Below are 18,767 nucleotides of genomic sequence, written 5' to 3' on the forward strand. Positions count from 1 at the left end.
ACAGTCCTTTCAGGTGAGACAGGTTCCTTAATTACTGCATTCGGTGCTCCAATTGTGGCCATCCTCTACATTGGTGAGACCAAACGCAGACTAGGGGACAGTTTCCGCAGAACACCTGCACTCTGTCTGTATAATCGCGATCTGCATCTCCCCGTTGCAGTCACTTCAACTCCCGCTCCCATACTATCACCGATATCTCAGTCCTCAACCTCCTCCACTGCCAGAATTCCAAGCACAAACTGGAAGAACAGCACCTTATTTTCTATCTTGAAACCTGCAGCCTAATGGCATGAACATTGAATTCACCCACTTTAAGTAATTCCCCCCCCCCATGTTTCTCTTCTTCCCTTTCCTAGCCTCTCTTTCTACCCCCTTTTTTTCCTTTCTCTCCTTAGCTTTGACCCATTCCTTGTGGATCTGCTCTCCCTCCTCCCCAACATCTACCTATCACCACTTTGTGCCCACCCCGCCTCCCCTCTTTTGTCCATTATCACTGCTCTGCTTTTCCCTCATATATAATGGGCTTCCCCTTTTCCTACCTTCAGTCCTGAAGGGAAACATTGATCTGCCTGGCCTGCTGAGTTCCTCCAGCATAATGGTGTTTTTCATCACTGTTTACATAGTTCTTTATCATTGTCGGAGGAAATACATTCGGCCCATTGGCATTCCTCCACTTACTTCCCTGGAACCTATTCTCTCTCGCATTAAGCTCTCATGTCTTTTGGATGTGGGAGGAAACAGAGCACCCAGTTACAGAGAGAACCTGCAAATTCCACATGGACAGCGCCGGAGCTCAGGGTTGAACCTAAGCCCCTGGGGCTGTGAGGCAGCGGCTCTGTATTTAGCTTGAAGCCTCATCCACAGCCATTGTTACTCCCTTCATGAGGACCGTGGATCCCTTCACACCCGGGCCGGGAGCTGCGGACACCCGATGCGCGCCCCCGCCCGTTCAGTGCCGCGGAGCCGCGCCCCATGACAGGCTCCCGGTGATGGGTTCCCCGTTCAAGCGGCGACCCGTCCCCACCAGGGACCTGGGACAGGGGAGCAGCCTGAAGCCGAGGCTTGGGGTCCAGGGGACGGGCACACGGCAGGTGGGGGCTGGGCCTTCGCCTTCCTCGCCCCGGGACCGCCAGGATGTGCCGGTTCACTACTTTTGGGGCATCCCCTTCTGCCCTGCTGGCCTGCAGCCCGACCAGTACACGGGGGTCATCCTGTGTCAGCTCCAGGCCTATGAGCGCTGCCTGAAGCGGGCGCAGAGCCGCTCCCTGCGCAAGGCCCAATTCGGGCCGCCGGTGCTTCCGCCGCCCGGCGCAGTCCAGCGCCCGAGGCCGCACCCCGAGCAGGGAGAGGACCCTGCCAGCAGGGACTGGCAGGCAGACGGATCGGCCGCAGCAAGCGCGGTGGAGGAGGCGAGCCGGGAGAGCAGTGACCGGCCGGACACGGCCAGTGATCAGCCGCAGGTAACTGAGTCAAACGGTTGCCGGTCCCAGCCGCCAGCTGGGTCAGGGTGTGAGGTGCCAGCACGTCGGGGGATGTCTCCGTGGCCAAGCTCCCCAGTGCTTGAGGTTAGGGTGACCGTACCGTGAGGTGAGACGTGCAGGGTGGAGAGTGATGGTCTTGGAGCAGAGCGAAGAGGGTCAGGGACCGGCCATCCACAGAGGAAGTTGCCCACGGTGAGAATACGGACCAGGGAAATAGTGTCAACATGGAGCAGTACAGCACAGACACAGGCCCTTCGGCCCAACTGGCCTATGCCGACCAAGATTCCCATCTGAGCTGGTCCCATTTGCCCATGTTTGGCCTATATCCCTCTAAACCTTTCCTGTCCAAGTACCATTTAAATATTGTTAATGTACCTGACTCAACCACTTCCTCTAGCAGCTCATTCCACATACCAACCACCCCCTGGATGAAAAATTTGCCCCTCAAGTTCTGATTAAACCCCCCCCCCTAAACCTATGTCCTCTAGTTCTTTATTCCCCAACCCTGGGAAAAAGACTGTGCTATCTATGCCCTTCATGATTTTATGCACTTCTGTAAGCTCACCGCTCATTCTCTTTCCCTCCAACAGGAAAAGTTCCTACCTATTCAACCTCGCTCCATGACGCTCCCTCGAGTCCTGGCAACAGCCTGGTAAATCTCCTTAGCACTTTTTCCAGCTTAATGGCATCTTTCCAACAGCAGGGTGACCAAAACTGAACACAATATTCTAAATGCGGCCTCACCAATGAATTGTACAGCTGCAACATAACATCCCAACTTCTATACTTAATGTCCTGATTAATGAATGCCAGCATGCCAAAAGCCTTCTTCACCATCCTGTCTACCTGCGATGCCACTTTCAGGGAATCATGTACCTGTGCTCCCAGATCCTTCTGTCTGACAAAAGTCCCCAGGGCCCTCTGTTCACTGTTAAAGTTCTACCCTCATTTGTCTTCCCAAAATGCCACACCTCACACTTATCAGAATTAAACTCCATTTGCCATTCCTTGGCCCACATACACAGCTGATCAACATCCCTCTGTAAATCCTGATAACCGTCTTCACTGTCTATGACACCACCTATTTTAGTGTCATCTGCAAACTTACAAACTGTGCTATGGACATTCTCATCCAATGTTCATATGTTGATACTGTTCATGTGCCTGTCTAAATGCCTATTAAATGTTGCAGTCATATCTGCTTCCACCACCTACCCTGGCAGCACATTCTAGGCACCTACCACTCTGTGTGGGAACAAAAACCTTGCCTCGTAAATCTCCTTTAAACTTTCCCCCTCTCCTCTTCTAATATTTGACCTTTACACCTTGGGGGAAAAGACTCTATCCACCCTGCCTATGCCTCCCCCTAATTTCCGATGCTCAAGGGAAAAACAATCCTAGTTTAGAACATGGAACAGTACAGCACTAGACAGGCCATTCAGTCCACAATGTTGTGCCAATCTTGATGCCAATTTATACTAAATGTCCTCCTCCTGTGTATCATCCATATCCCTCCATTCCCTTCTTATTCATTTGTCTCTGTAAAGGCCTCTTAAGCTCCACCGCATTGCCTGTTTCCATTACTACCACTGGTAACCCATTCCAGGCACCTTAGGTACCACTATGCCTGAAAAACTTGCCCCTCACATCACCTTTAAACATCCCCCCCCCCTCTAATTTGAAAAGCATGTCCTCTGGTGTTTGACATTTCTACCCTGGGGAACAGATTCTGACTGTCTACCCTAGTGACGCCTCTCATTATTTTAAAAACCTCTATCAGGTCTCCCCTCAGCCTCCAACACTAAGGGGAACAACCCAATTTTGTCCAACCTGTGCTTGTAGCTCATACACTCTAATCCAGGCAGCATCCTGGTAAACCGCTTCTGCAGCTTTTCCACAATCTCCACATCCTTACTATAATGGGGTGACCAGAGCTGCACACAATACTCCCAAGTGTGGTCTGAAGTTTTATTTAGCTGCAGCATGACTTCCTTACTCTTATACTCAACACCCCTACCAATGAAGGCAAGCATGTTGTATGCCTTCTTTACCACCTTGTGTAGTCACTTTCAGCAAACCGTTGACCTGGGCCCCAAGATCCCTCTACCTCAATGCTATTAAGAGGCCTATTCTGAACTGTATGCTTTCTCCTTTCATTTGACCTCCCAAAGTGCAACACGTCACGCTTGCCTGGATTAAACTCCATCTGCCACTTCTCTGCCCATAACTGTAACTGATCTATATCCCACTGTATTCTTTGATAGTCCTCTACACTGTCCACAACTCCACCAATCTGGGTGTCATCCGCAAAATTGTTAATCCACCATCTACATTTTCATTCAAATCATTGATGTATATCACAAACAACAGATCCTTGCGGAATGCCACTGTGTGTGTATGCTCGCTCCACTGGGGTGTTCCAGATCCTGCAGTGATCCTGCTCACCAAAGACATTTCATGGCCCCTTCTGCCCTTCGTAATCATCTGCTTGAGCACTTTCTTACTATCTTTGTATTCCACAAGGGCCCAGTCTGATTTCAGCTTCCTAAACCTTACCTATACTTCCTTTTTCTTTCTGACTAAATTTAGGACCTCTTGAGTCATCCAAGGTTCCTTTTCCTTACCATCCTTGTCCTTGCTCCTCACCAGAACATGCCGATCCTGAGCTCTGCTCAGCTGGTCTTTAAACAACTCCCACATGTCAGACGTAGATTGAGGTGTGACAGTAGCAGCTCCCAATCAACGCCCCTTAGCTCATGTCTTGTCGTGATTTGCCATCCCCCAATTTAGTACCTTCCCGCAAGATCCAATTTTATCCTTAACCATAACTATCTTAAAACATAATGAGTTTTGTTCACTGTGTTCACCCACTATCAAGTCTGTCATCTGGCCTGGCTCATTTCCCAAAACTAGGTCTCTCCTCCAGTTGGACTCTCCACATACTGTTTCAAGAACCCCTCTTAGATGCACTGAAGAAATACCGCCCCACCTAAGCTTCTTGTATTAAGGAAGTTCCAATCAATACTGGGGAAGTTAAAGTCCCCACTGTGACGACCCTGTTGTTTCTGCGCCTTTCCATAATCTGTCAACATATCTGTTCCTCTACCTCGCGGTGGCTATTGAGGGGCCGATAGTATAATCCCATCAGCATAATTGCACCTTTCCTCTTTCTGAGCTCCACCCACATTGCCTCTGTGCATGAGCCCTCCAGTGTGTCTACTCTGAGTACTGCTGTAATATTCTCCCTTATCAGTAGTGCAACCACTCCACCTCTTTTACACCCGTCTCTATCATGTCTAAAACATTGAAACCCAGGAACTGCCAGTCCTGTACCTCATGCAACCAGGTCTCTGTAATGACAACATCGTAATTCCATGTACTGATCCAGGCTCTAAGTTCATCCTCCTTACCCATAATACTCCTAGCATTGAGATAAACACATTTTAACACATCAGTCCCACCATGTTTATTAGCCTGCCCCTTGTTGTCCTTCCTTTCAGTTTTATTTGTCATACCATCTTTCTTGACCTCAACCCTACCACCTGTTGCCCTGCTGCTATGGTTCCCATCCCTCTGCCACTCTAGTTTAAACCCTCCTGAGTAGCGCTAGCAAATCTCCTGATGAGGATATTGGTTCCCTTCCAGTTCAGATGCAAACCGTCTTGTTTGTACAGCTCCCACCTGCCCTGGAATGATCCTAATGATCCATAGATCTGAAACCCTCCTTCCTGCACCAGCTCAGCCATGTATTGAACTGCACTATGTTCAACTATTTCTCACCTCGATAGAAGTTTGTCCAAATTCTCCTAATAACTAATATTCTATAATCCAGGCAACATCCTGGTAAACCTCTTCTGCATCATCTCCAAAACCTCCCTATAGCATGTTGACCAGAACTGCACCCAATACTCCAAATGTCTCCTAACTAAAGTTTAATATGGCTGTGTCAAGGCGAAATAAAATCAAAAAGTCCGGAGTAATCGAGAGAAGCTTTCTTGCGCTGTATTGATTAATCAGGAGAACAGCCCAGAAAGTCTCTGAGACTCTTCCGCCCAAGCAGTTTCCCTCTGTTTATATACTTTTAATATGCATACAGGATCAAGCAAAACAGATAGCTTTTGTTAATTCAGTCATTTCCCCATGTCTTTGTACAAGAGGTGTTAATTTAATCAATGTCTCTTCTTCCTTGATCATATCAATTGCTCCTACCCTCTTGACATCCTGCTTTTGGACACCTACATTAGACTATTGTTTATTGACTACAACTCTGTCTTCAATACAATACTCCCAAGCAAACTTGTCACCAAACTCCGAGACCTAGGACTCAACACCTCCCTCTGTAACTGGATTCTTGACTTTCTAACAAACAGACCACAATACCCCCGGCATGATTATTCTCAACACTGGTGCCCCACAAGGCTGTGTCCTCGGCCCTCTACTCCCTATACACTCATGACTGTGTGGCCAGATTCTGCTCTAACTCCATCTACAAGTTTGCAGATGATACCACCGTTGTAGGCTGTATCTCAAACAGTGATGAGTCGGAGTACAGGAAGGAGATAGAGAGCTTAGTGGAATGGTGTCATGACAATAACCTTTCCTTCGATGTCAACAAAGCAAAAGAGCTGGTCATTGACTTCAGGAAAGGGGGCAGTGTACATGCACCTGTCCACATCAATGGTGCTGAGGTCAAGAGGGTCAAGTTCCTGGGAGTGAACATCACCAACAGCCTGTCCTGGTAAAATCATGTAGGTGCCACAGCCAAGAAAGCTTACCAGCGCCTCTACTTCCTCAGCAGGCTAAAGAAATTTGGTTTGTCCCCTTTGACTCTCACCAACTTTTACCGATGCACCATAGAAAGCATCCTATCCGGATGTATCACAGCTCGGTACAGCAGCTGCTCTGCCCAGGACCGCAAGAAACTGCAGAGAGTTGTGGACACAGCCCAGCGCATCACGGACACCAGCCTCCCCTCCTTGGACTCTGTCTTTACCTCTCGTCGTCTTAGTGTAGCAGCCAGCATAATCAAAGACCTCACCCATCCGGGACATTCTGTCTTCTCCCATTGGGTAGAAGATACAGGAGCCTGACGGCACGTACCACCAGACTTAAGGACAGCTTCTACCCCTCCGTGATAAGACTATTGAACGGTTCCCTTATACAGTGAGATGGACTGTGACCTCACGATCTACCTTGTTGTGACCTTGCACCTTATTGCGCTGCACTTTCTCTGTAGCTGTGACACTTTACTCTGTACTGTTATTGTTTTTTACCTGTACTACATCAATGCACTCTGTACTGACTTGATGTAACTGCACTGTGTAATGAATTGACCTGTACGATCGGGTTGTAAGACAAGCTTTTCACTGTACCTTGGTACAAGTGACAATAATAAACCGATACCAATTAACAGAGGTTCTTGCAAACCTCCCTTTCTTTCCCAGCACAATATGCTCCAAGGTGCAGCTACACCCAAGGATAAATAGCAATTGCTTCTGTTTCCACCCTTAACCTTTGGGTCTAACTATTAATTTTGCTACTTCCTACTTCTTATTCCCTTCTACAGGCTGCAACATGACCTTCCAACATTTATACACTGTGAGGAGAGGAGGGAAGGCAGATCAGAAGGTGAGAGCTGAGGGCAGGCAGAAGAGGTACCAGTTGCGAGGGACAATGGGTGTGCAGGTGCTGAGGAAGGAAGAGAAGGAGATGAGGGAAGGGAGACAGGGGTGTTGGGTCCTGTCAGAAAGCAGGTGAGATTTGTGAGGATGAGGACTTCATGGACAGAAAGAATGGAGATAGGGTGTGGGTGCACAGAGGTGTTTAGAAAGACCACCCCCACCAGCCATTCTGTCAGAGGATTCTTTACCACCACATACACTCTTTCTTCATTGTGTTTCTTTTTCTGTTTTCAGTTTTCAAATGTTTGTGCTGAAGAAACCCCAGAGGATGAAGGAGGAGGGAACAGGTACAAGGAGAAAACTACTTGATTACAGGGATTGGCTCCAGGGATCATTATTGCCTTGATAGTAAATGTTACTGCTAATGTTCTATGTGAACAAATTCAGACCACTCCTTTGATGAGGACTGCTGTCAGTCAATGCACCTCTGTTGTACATTGTACAGAATAATAGTCTGGTGCTGATTGGTGGGATTGCGAGGGATGGCTGTGGACAGTGGGTTGTGCAATCAAATGGCGCTGGAATATGTGTGTGTGCCTGTGTGCACAGAGAAATGGCATAAACATGAAACAGTACAGCACAGGAATAGGCCCTTTGGCCCACGATGTCTGTACCAGTTATGATGCCAGTTTAAACTGTACATCTGCCTGCACATAATCTATATCCCTCCATTCCCTGCCTGTTCATGTATCCATCTAAATGCTTCTTAAGCATTGCTTTTGTATCTGCTTCCACCGCCACCCCTGGCAGCATCTTCCAGGCACCTAACGCTGTCTGTGTAAAGAAAACACCTTGCCTTGTACATCTTTAAACTTTCCCCCTCTCACCTTAAAGCTTTGCCTTCTAGTATTTGACATTTCCACCCTGGGAGAACGACTATCTGCCCTATCTGTGCCTCTCATAATTTGATAAGCTGCTATCACGACTCCCCCCAGCCTCTGATGCTCCAGAGCAAACAATCCAATCTACTAAATCTCCATGAATTCCAAGTGCCTTAATCTCCTGGATCAGCCTACCATGAGGGACCTTGTTGAAAGCTTTAATAAAGTCCATGTAGACGATATCCCCTGCTCTACCCTCAGCAATCATCTTTGTCACTTCCTGAACAATTTCAATCAAGTTTATAAGATGTGACCTGCCCTGCACAAAGCCATGCTGTCTATCCCCAGTAAATCCATGCTTTTCCAAATCCGATCCCTAAGAATCTTCTCCAAAATTTCCCTACCACAGATGCGAGGATCACCAGCCTATGAGCCCTTCTTAAACAAAGCAACAACATTAGCTATTCTCCAGTCCTCTGGACCTCACCTGTGGCAGAAGAGGATACAAAGATGCCTGTATGCACTGTGGTACATAGAGTGTTTGGTGGGAATAGGATGATGTGGGCTGTATGTGTACTGCAGGGGGAGAAGGTTGTTGTGAGGCTTTGTGGTTGTTCGCACTAAGGTGATGGTGCCGTGAGCAGTGAGTGCAGAGAGGAGAAATGTGTCCATGGTAGACAGTTGGTGTGTTTGCTGTGCATGCGCAAACTGAGCGATTGGTGGTCACAGGAACTTGTGTGTGTTCCACAGGGGTGTGTGGGTGGGTGTGTGTGTGCTCCATAGGGGTATGTGGGTGCGTGTATGTGTGTGCTCCACAAGGGTGTGTGTGTTGCACAGATGTATGTATGTGTGCTCCACATGCAGGTGTTTGTGTGTGCTTACAGGTGTGTGTGTTCTCCACTTGTGTCTGTGTATGTGTGCTCCACTGGGGTGTGGGTGTATGTGTATGCTCTACAGGTGTCTGTGTCCGTTCTCCTCAGGGTTGTGTGTGTGTGCTCCAGTGTGGTTGACACTAAGATTGGAGGCGCAGTGGACAGCGAGGAAGGCTTTCAAAGCTTGCAGAGGGATCTGAACCAACTGGAAAAATGGGCCAGATAATGGCAGATGGAACTTAATGCAGACAAGTGTGAGGTGTTGCATTTTGGAAGGACAAATCAAGGTAGGACATACACAGTAAATGGTAGGGCACTGAGGAGTGTGGAGGAACAAAGGGATCTGGGAGTTCAGATACATAATTCCCTGAAAGTGGCGTCACAGGTAGACAGGGTTGTAAAGAAGGCTTTTGGCATCCTGGCATTCATAAATCAAAGTATTGAGTATAGGAATTGGGATATTATGGTGAGGTTGTATAAGACATTGGTGAGGCCAAATTTGGAGTATTGTGTGCAGTTCTGGTCACCTAACTATAGGAAGGATATCAGGAAGATTGAAAGAGTGCAGAGAAGATTTACTAGAATGTTGCCGTGTCTTCAGGAGTTGAGTTACAGGGAAAGATTGAACAGGTTAGGACTTTATTCCTTGGAGCGTAGAAGAATAAGGGGAGATTTGATAGAGGTCTACAAAATTATGAGGGGTATAGACAGAGTTAATGCGAGTAGGCTTTTTCCACCTAGATTAGGAGAGATAAGTACGAGAGGACATGGCTTTAGGGTGAAAGGGGAAAGGTTTAAGGGGAACATTAGGGGGAACTTCTTCACTCTCAGAGTGGTGGGAGTGTGGAATGGGCTGCCATCTGATGTAGTAAGTGCAGGCTCACTCTTAAGTTTTAAGAATAAATTGGATAGATACATGGACGGGAGAGGTCTGGAGGGTTATGGACTGTGTGCAGGTAAATGGGACTAGCGGAATAACATTTCAACACAGACTAGAAGGGCCAAATGGCCTGTTTTCTGTGCTGTAGTGTTCTATGGTTCTAGGGGTGGGTGGGTGTGTGTGTCTGTGCTCCACAGATGTGTGTGCGCTCCGGTGGGGGGGGTGGGGGGTGCACTGCACAGATGTGTGGGTTTGTGGTGTTTGCTCCACATGGGGGTGTTTGAGTGTGTGCACTCCACAGGCTTGTGTGTGTATGTGTGCATGTGCACTCCACAGGGATGTGTGTGTGCTCTCCACAGAGCGGTGTGTGTGTATATGCGTGCTCCACATGGGTGTGTGTGTGTGTGCACGCGTGCGTGGGTGGGTGCACGCTTCCAGGCGTGTGTGTGCTCCAGAGGCGTGTGTGTGTGTGCGCTCCACAGGGATGTGTGTATGCTCCACAGGTGGGGCATGTGTGTGTGTTCTCCACTCGTGCATCTGAGTGTGTGTGCTCCACCGGAGTGTGTGGATGTATGTGTGTGCTCTACAGGTGTCTGTGTGTCTGTGCTCCACAGATGTGTGTGCATTCCACAGGGATGTGTGTATACACTGCACAGATTTGTGTGCTTATATGTGTGCTCCACATGGGAGTGTTTGTGTGTGTGTGCTCCACAGGCTTGTATGTGTTTCACAGGTATGTGTGTGTGCATGGGTGCATATGGGAATACTGGTCTTCATTAAGAGCAGGGAGGTTCATGATACAACAATATTATAGTATGGTTAGGCCACAACTGGAGTATTGTGTGTAGTTCTGGTCACCACACTATAGGAAGGACACTGAAGAGGATAAAGAGTTTTACTAGGATTATGCTTCAGTTGGAATGTTTCAGTTATTAGAAGAGACTGGGATCAGCTGGGTTTGTTTTCCTTCAGGCAGAGGAAGTTGGGGAGAACCTGATTAAAGTGTACAAAATTATGAGAAGCATAGATAGGATTCCCAGCAAGAAACTTTTCCCTGTAATGGATGCATCTAAACCAGAGGGCATAGATTGAAGAAGCGGAATAAACGGGTTAGAAAGGATCTGAGAAAAAATTTTTCACCCAAAGGGAAGTTGTAATCTGAAATGCACTGCCTGAGGGAGTGGTGGAGGCAGAGACTCACACAACATTTAAGAAGTTTTTTTACCCAGAGAGTGGTGGATGCCTGGAATGCACTGCCTGATAGGGTGGTGGAGGCAAATTCATTGGGGGCTTTTAAGAGGGGCTTGGATGGGCACATGAATGAGAGGGAAATGGAGAGATATGGGATTTCTGCAGGTAGAAGGGATTAGCTATGTCGGCACAACGTTGTGGGCCTAAGGGTCTATTCTGTGCTGTACTGTTCTATGTTTTAAGTATCTGGACAAGCCCTTGAATTTCCAAGAAGAAGTAGACTACGGTCCAAGTGCTAGCGAACGGGATTAGTACAGATGGGTGGAATGGTCAGCGAGAACACGGTGGTTCAAAGGGTCTGTTTGTGTGCTGTACGACTCTAGGACTCTGTAAATTGGCCTAGTGAATCTTTTTGGCAAGTATATTCTTTCTTAAGTAAAGAGAACAAAACTGAATATAGCACTTCAGGTATGGTTTCATCAAGGCTCAGTAGCAAGACTCTACTCAGATCTTCTTGGAACGAAACATAACACTTGCTGCCTTAACCGCATGCTGCACCTGTATGTTTGTTCTCAGTGACCACTGCACAAAGGTACTCAGTTCTCTACATCAGTACTTCCTGATCTAACGTCAATTGTGTTTTTCCTACCAAAGTGGAGAACTTTGGTTAAAAACACGAGGCAGAGAGGAATGTGAACATAGTAGATGGGCAAAAGGGTTGACATGGACATATTGGACTGAAGGGCCTGTTTCTATACCTTATGGCTCTATGACTCACATCCCCTCCAAATCTCTCACCCCTTTCTCTTCTAGTTTTATATACCTCTGATATGGGGAATGTTTCCTGCCATCTACCCGATATATACCCCTCATAATTTATGTCCCCTCTTAACCTTCTCTGCTTCAAGGAAAACGGACCCAGCCTCTCCAGTCTTTCCTCATAACTGAACTGCTCCATCCCAGGCAACATCCTGGTGAATCTCCTCTGCGTCCTCTCCAGCACTATCACATTCTTCCTATAGTATGGTGTCCTTGGCAAACTGAAACATTACTATCTGTTCTCTCATCCAAATTATTGATATCTGTTGCAAGTAGCTGATGTCCAAGCGCTGATCCCTGTGGTATCCCATTAGTCACTGCTGCCACCCCCAAAAGTACATTTATTTCTAGAATCACAGTCATACAGCATGGAAACAGGCCCTTCGGCCCAACTCGTCTGTGCCAACCATGTTGCAGGGAACTAGTCCCCTCTGCCCACATTTGGCCCATAGCCCTCTAAACATCTCCTATCCATGGCTTTTAAATGTTGCTGATTTGTCCACCTCAACCACTATTTCTGGCAGCTCATTTGAAATATGCACCACCCTTTGCATGAAGGAGTTGCCCCTGATGTCCCTTTTAAATCTCTTGCCTCTGACCTTAAACCTATGCCCTCTTGTTTTTAGCACCCCCTCCCTGGGAACAAGACTATGTGCTTTCACCCTGTCTATGTTTCTCATGATCTTGTACACCTCTTTCAGGTCATCCCTCAGTCTCCTGCGTTCCAAGGAATAGAGTCCTAGTCTACATAATCTCTCCTTGTAACTCAGACCCCCAAGTTCAGGCAACACCCTGGTAAATCTATTCTGCACTCTTTCTAGTTTAATTACATCTTTCCTATAACAGGGTGATCAAAACTGTACACAACGCTCCTAATGCAGCCTCACCAACATCTTATATAACTTCAATATAACTTCCCAACTCCTATACTCAGTGCCCTGACAAATGAATGAATACCAGTGTGACAAATGCCTTCTTCACCACCCTGTCTACCAGTGACGCTGCTTTCAGCAAACTATGCACTTGCACTCCTAACATTCTACTCTTTGTTTCCTGTCCAAATCATTGACACAACCAGTTTTCAGTCCATGCCAGACTGTTATCCTAATCTTGTGTGCTCTTGCACATCAACCTTTTATTTGGAACTTGATCTGAAAATCCAAGTACTCCACATCCAACCATTCTTCCTGACCTATACTTGGAAAACCACCAGTAGGTCTGACAAACACAATCTCTGAACCATAGAACCATAGGAACCATAGAACCATATGGCACAATACAGGCCCTTCAGCCCACCATGTTGTGCCGCCCTTCAAACCACACCCAAGACTACCTAACCCCTTCCTCCCACATATCCCTCTAACTTAAATTCCTCCATATGCTTATTTAACAATCTCTTGAACTTGTCCAATGTATCAGCCTCCACCACCACTCCAGGCAGCGCATTCCATGCACCAACCACTCTCTGGGTGAAAATCCTCCCTCTGACATCACCCTTGAACTTCCCACCCAATACCTTAAAGCCATGTCCTCTTGTTTTGAGCATTGGCGCCCTGGGAAAGAGGTGCTGGCTGTCCACTCTATCTATTCCTCTCAGTATCTTGTATACCTCTATCATGTCTCCCCTCATCCTCCTCCTCTCCAATGAGAACAGCCTAGCTCCTCTAGTGTCTCCTCATAATCCATACTCTCTAATCCAGGCAGCATCCTGGTAAATCTGCTCTGCACCCTTTCCTACGCCTCCACATCTTTCCTATAATGAGGCGACCAGAACTGGACACAGTACTCCAAGTGTGGCCTAACCAGAGTTTTGTAAAGCTGCATCATCACTTCGCGGCTCTTAAACTGGATCCCCCAATTTATGAAAGCTAACATCCCATAAGCTTTCTTAACTACCCTATCCACCTGTGAGGCAACTTTCAGTGATCTGTGGATATGAACCCCCAGATCCCTCTGCTCCTCTACACTGCCCAGAATCCTGCCATTTACCTTGTACTCCGCCTTGGAGTTTGTCCTTCCAAAGTGTACCACCTCACGCTTCCCTGGATTGAACTCCATTTGCCACTTGTCAGCCCAGCTCTGCATCTTATCAATATCCCTCTGCAAGCTTCTACAGCCTTCCACACTATCCACAACACCACCAATCTTTGTGTCATCTGCAAACTTGCTAACCCAGCCTTCCACCCCCTCATCTAAGTCGTTAATAAATATCACAAAAAGTAGAGGTACCAGAACCGATCCCTGTGGGACACCACTAGTCACAGCCCTTTAATCCGAATGCACTCCCTCCACTGGATCCCTTGGCCTCTGACCTTCTGAAGAAGCCTACCATGTGGACCCTTGTCAAACCTGTTTCAGAAATCTGTGATGACTTTGTCTAAATCTGTTGATGTTTTCTAAGACACCTGTTAACACATCCTGTATAACACACTTTAGCATTAAACTAGATTGGCAGGGGCAGAGTCCCTGAGCAGGAATGAGGCAGGTGAGGAGTTGGTGGCAAGTACTATAGTCAACGAGAGCAAGTTCAGTCAACAGGACAGAAGCATGGCAAAGAGAGGAAAGACCAGTGGTTTAAACTGCATTTATTTCAATGCAAGAGGTTTAACAGGTAAGGTGGACAAACTCATCCTGGATTGGCCAAGGGGACTGAGATATCATAGTCATAACAGAAACATGGCTGAGAGAAGGGCAGGACTGACAGCTCAATGTTCTAGAGTACAGATACTACAGGCATGACAGAGGCACAGGTAAGAGAGGAGGGGGAGCTGCCTTTTTGATGAGGGAGGACATAACAACAGTCCTAAGAGGATATTCTTGGAGAATTGTTCAGTAATCGTCCAGGATCTACCCAGCTATATGGGTAGAATTTAGAAACAAGAAGGGGATGGACACATTGATGGGACTGTATAGTCAGGGGGAATTAGAGGAGCAGATGTGTAGGGACATCACAGATATCTGTAAGAATAATAGGGTAGTATTAGTGGGAGATTTTAACTTCCCTAATATTGACTACATTACCCAGAGTCTTAAGGGCTTGGATGGATTGGAATTTGTTAAATGTGTCCAAGGAAGTTTCTTTAATCAATACCTTCTTTAATCAAGAGAGGGTGCAACACTGGACCTCCTCTTAAGGAACGAGGTAGGACAAGTGACTGAAGTGGGGGAGCACTTTGGGTTCAGTAACCATAATTCTCTTAGTTTTAAAATAGTTATGGAGAAGGATAGGACTGATCTTCAAGTTAAGGTCTTAAATTGGGGCAGGGCTACTTTTAGAGGCATTGGGCAGGAACTTGCAGAGGTTGATTGGGTAAGGCTGCAGATGAAGGGACGTCTGGCAAGTGGGAGGCTTTTAAAAGTGTGATATCAAGAGTTCAGGGACAGTGTGTTCCTGTTGAGCAAAGGGCAAGGCTGGCAAGTTTAGGGAATCTTGGTTGATGAGAGATATTGAGACTCCAGTCAAGATAAAGGAGGTATACATCGGGTTTAGGCAGTCAGGATCAAGTGAATCCCTCAACAAGTATAAGAAGTGTAAGAGTATATTTAAGAGAGAAATTAGGGGGCCAAAAAGAGGACATGAGATGGATCTGGCAGGAAGGGTTAAGGAAATTCCCAAGAGGTTCTATAGGTATATTAAGAGTAAGAGGTGGCACGGGAGAGAATAGGTTTCCTTAAAGATCAGCATGGCCGTCTATGTGTGGAGGAGATGGGTGAGATTTTTAATGAGTGTTTCCCATCGTTTTTTTACTGTGGAGAAGATCATGGAAGCTAAGGAATTGAGGCAAATGAGATGTGATGTCTTGGACCATTTCCGAATTACCAAGGAGGAGGTATTGGCAGTCTTAAAGAATATTAAGGTAGCTGAATCCCCAGGACCTGACCAAGTGCATCCTCAAACCTTGTGAGAAGTTAGAGGAGGAATGGCAGAGGCTCTCGCAGAGATCCACACCTTGTGCCCAAAGATGATGGATGCATCATCTTTGCTATGGTTGAAGTTCCAGAAGACTTCCAGAAGAGGGTGGCTAATGTTGTACCGATATTTAAGAAGGCCATCAAAAACAAGCCAGGAAACTACAGGCCATCAGTGGTAGGTAAGCTACTGGAGGGAATCCTGAGGGACAGGATCTACCAGCATTTGGATAGACAAGGGGATAGTCAGCATGGCTCTGTGCATGGGAAATCATGTCTGACGTCTGTTAAGAGTTTTTTGAAGAGGTAACCAAGGGGATAGATGAGGGCAGGGTGGTAGACATTATCTACATGGACTTTAGCAAGGCCTTTAATAAGGTCCTGCATAGAAGCCTAGTGCAGAAGGTTAGATTGCATGCAATCCAAGGAGACCTGGTTAAGTGAGTACATAATTGAAACACAAGAAACTGTAGGTGCTGGTATCTGGAGCAACAAACATCTGCTGGAGGAACTCAGTGGGTCAAGTAGCATCTGTGGGGGGAAGGGAATTGTCAATGTTTTAGGTCGAAACCCTGCATAAGGACTAAGAGTGGAGAGGTGAGGTGGCCAGTATGAAGTGGAGAAGGGGAGTGGTGAGATAGGAGTCAGAGGTGATTGTAGGATTGAGAAGAGGTGTAAGATGACAAGCAGATAGTGCGGGAGAGGGGAGCAGGGGTGGAGCTGGGAGACAGTGGTATATGAACGAGAGATGGAGGCAGACAGAGAGAGAGGAAAAAATGGAGAGACAGATGGAGTGAGGTGGGGAGAGGGGTGAATGAAGATTAGAGACAGCTGTTGGAGGGTGATGAGCAGGAACTCAAAGGGCTGGACTCTGATAAGAAAAAGAGATGAGAATGAGGAGAGGTGTATAGCAGTTGGAACCAGACCAGATTAAGGGGGGTGGAAAGTAGTGGTAGCGGCGGAGCTGTGGGTGAACTGTGTGTGTGTAGTGGGTGGATGGAGCCAGGAGGGGGTGGGGGACAAAGGTGGTTGAAGAGGGCTGGGGGGAATGGTATGAGGGAAAAAGGATAAAAATGGGATGACTGGAGGAGGATCAGTAGGAGAGATGGAGGGGGAAGAAAAGAGGGGGAAACAGCCCATTGTAGGGAATGGTTACCTAAAATTGGAAAATTCAGTGTTTATACCATTGGGTTATAGACTACCCAGGTGGTATGTGAGGTGTTGTTCCTCCAGCTTGTGTTGGGCCTCACCCTGGCAGAAGATGGGCAGGTCAGTGTGGGAATGGAGAGGGGAAATGGCATGCAACTGGGAGCTCAGGATGGCCATTGCAGACAGAGAGCAGATGTCCTGCGAATTGGTCACCACGGCTGCACTGGGTCTCACTGATGTAGAGGTCACATGAGGAGCACTGAATGCAGTACATAGAACTTACAGCACTGGATAGGCCATTTGGCCCATGATGTTGTTCATTATAGATGAGGTTGGAGGAGGTGCATTTCAATCTTTGCCTCACCTGGAAAGACTTGAAGTCCCTGGATGGTGATGAGGGAGGAAGTGTAAGGACAAGTATTACACCCCCTGCAAGGGGATGGGTTGTAATCATAAGATACACAATTGGCTTGATGGTAGGAAGCAGAGGGTGATGGTGGAAGGATGTTTCTCGGACTAGAGCCCCATGACTAGTATCTTCCCCAGGGCTCGGTGCTAGGCCCATTGTTGTCTGTCATCTGTATCAATGATTTGGATGGGAATGTACAAGGCATGGTTAGTATGTTTGCAGATGACAACTAAAGTAGGTTAGTGTTGTTGACAGTGAAGAAGGTTATCAAACATTACAGAAGGTTCACGATCAGCTGGGTAAGTGGGCCAAGGATTGGCAAATGGAGTTTAATTTGGATAAGTGTGAGGTCTTGCATTTTGGAAAATCATACCCAGAAGGGACTTTCACAGTGAATATCAGGCCCATTTGGACTGTTGTCGAATAGAGGGACCTTGGATACAGGTATGTGGTTCCCTGAGAGTAGAGTCACAGATAGACAGGGTTGTGGGGGAGGAGACAGTGGGGGGGGGGGGTGGTGGTGGTGGTGGGTGGTGTAAGAGTGGTCCCACCCTGCTGTACAACAAATACCTTCTGACACTGAGGGTTAAGGGTGAAGCTCTGGAAAACATGGACCCCCTCCAATACCCCTCCCCAGGGCCAACATTGGTGTCCACCACTGCCAGCACAGCCTTTGGCCAATTGAGGAAACGAACTCAAGTTCGGGTCGTCAGTTGTGATCCATGTCCGTCTCCATGGTCCTGGCACTGACGCTGCAGACTGAGTGAGCTCACACCGTAAGGAGAGCACTACGCACCTACTCACCACCTCACAACCCCCACACCCAGCCTCACAACTGCTTCTCACACCACCACCTCACACCCCCAAACACACCCCTCACACCACACGCCCCCACAGCCCCCCACGCTTCCCCTTATACCTCAGCCTCATACAACCCACAACACCCCCATTCACCTCCATCACACAAGCTCCTCACACCCCCCCACATTCCTTACACACACACCCTCATGCCCCCATGCCCCCCTTCACCTCCCCCTCACATGCACCATACACCCCTCCCACTCATACACATCCCCCCCACCTCCCCCCACCCCACCCCCCAAACCCTGCCTCACCTCTGCCAGTCTGTGAATCCCACATCAGGCTCATCAGCATCTCTGAACCCATTGAACAGAATGGGCACAGGTCACCCTCCATCCTAAGGGACTGTCCAAGGAGAAGCCTTCTGTAAATTTTCAGAGAAAATGGACAGGCATGGTGTGGGTATCTCTTAATGTGTGTAAGGTCGGGGACCTGCTGTTATGAGGAGCAGGCACTGTAGTATGTGTGTGTGTTTCAGGTGGACCCTGTGTCTCTGCGAGGGAAGGCAGGGCATGTGTTTCCCTGTGTTTACTAATGCTTCCTTCATTTGCCACAGTGAAGAAGAGTCTGAGGACAGCAGAGGGACTGGTTCCTGTGCAAGTCCGCATGTTTGCCCTCAGGATGTTATGCTGTTCGTTGGCACGGGTAGGTGTGGTTGGCTTGAAGGCTGTGTCCTGTTGATGTGAAGATTAGC

General features: G+C 47.7%; 1 protein-coding gene across 1 annotated transcript in view; it reads left to right on the plus strand.

The window, feature by feature from the left end:
* Positions 1 to 602: 602 nt before the first annotated feature.
* uimc1 (ubiquitin interaction motif containing 1) overlaps positions 603 to 18,767 on the plus strand; it is a 35,471-nt gene continuing 17,306 nt past the window's right edge. The window contains exons 1-3 of the mRNA XM_052013273.1: positions 603 to 1,460; positions 7,397 to 7,449; positions 18,630 to 18,718. Of these exons, the coding sequence (XP_051869233.1) occupies positions 882 to 1,460; positions 7,397 to 7,449; positions 18,630 to 18,718 (721 nt within the window). The 5' untranslated portion in view covers positions 603 to 881. The remainder of the gene's footprint in view (positions 1,461 to 7,396; positions 7,450 to 18,629; positions 18,719 to 18,767) is intronic.

This window comes from Pristis pectinata, chromosome 4 (genome assembly GCF_009764475.1).
Source record: "Pristis pectinata isolate sPriPec2 chromosome 4, sPriPec2.1.pri, whole genome shotgun sequence".
Taxonomy (NCBI): domain Eukaryota; kingdom Metazoa; phylum Chordata; class Chondrichthyes; order Rhinopristiformes; family Pristidae; genus Pristis; species Pristis pectinata.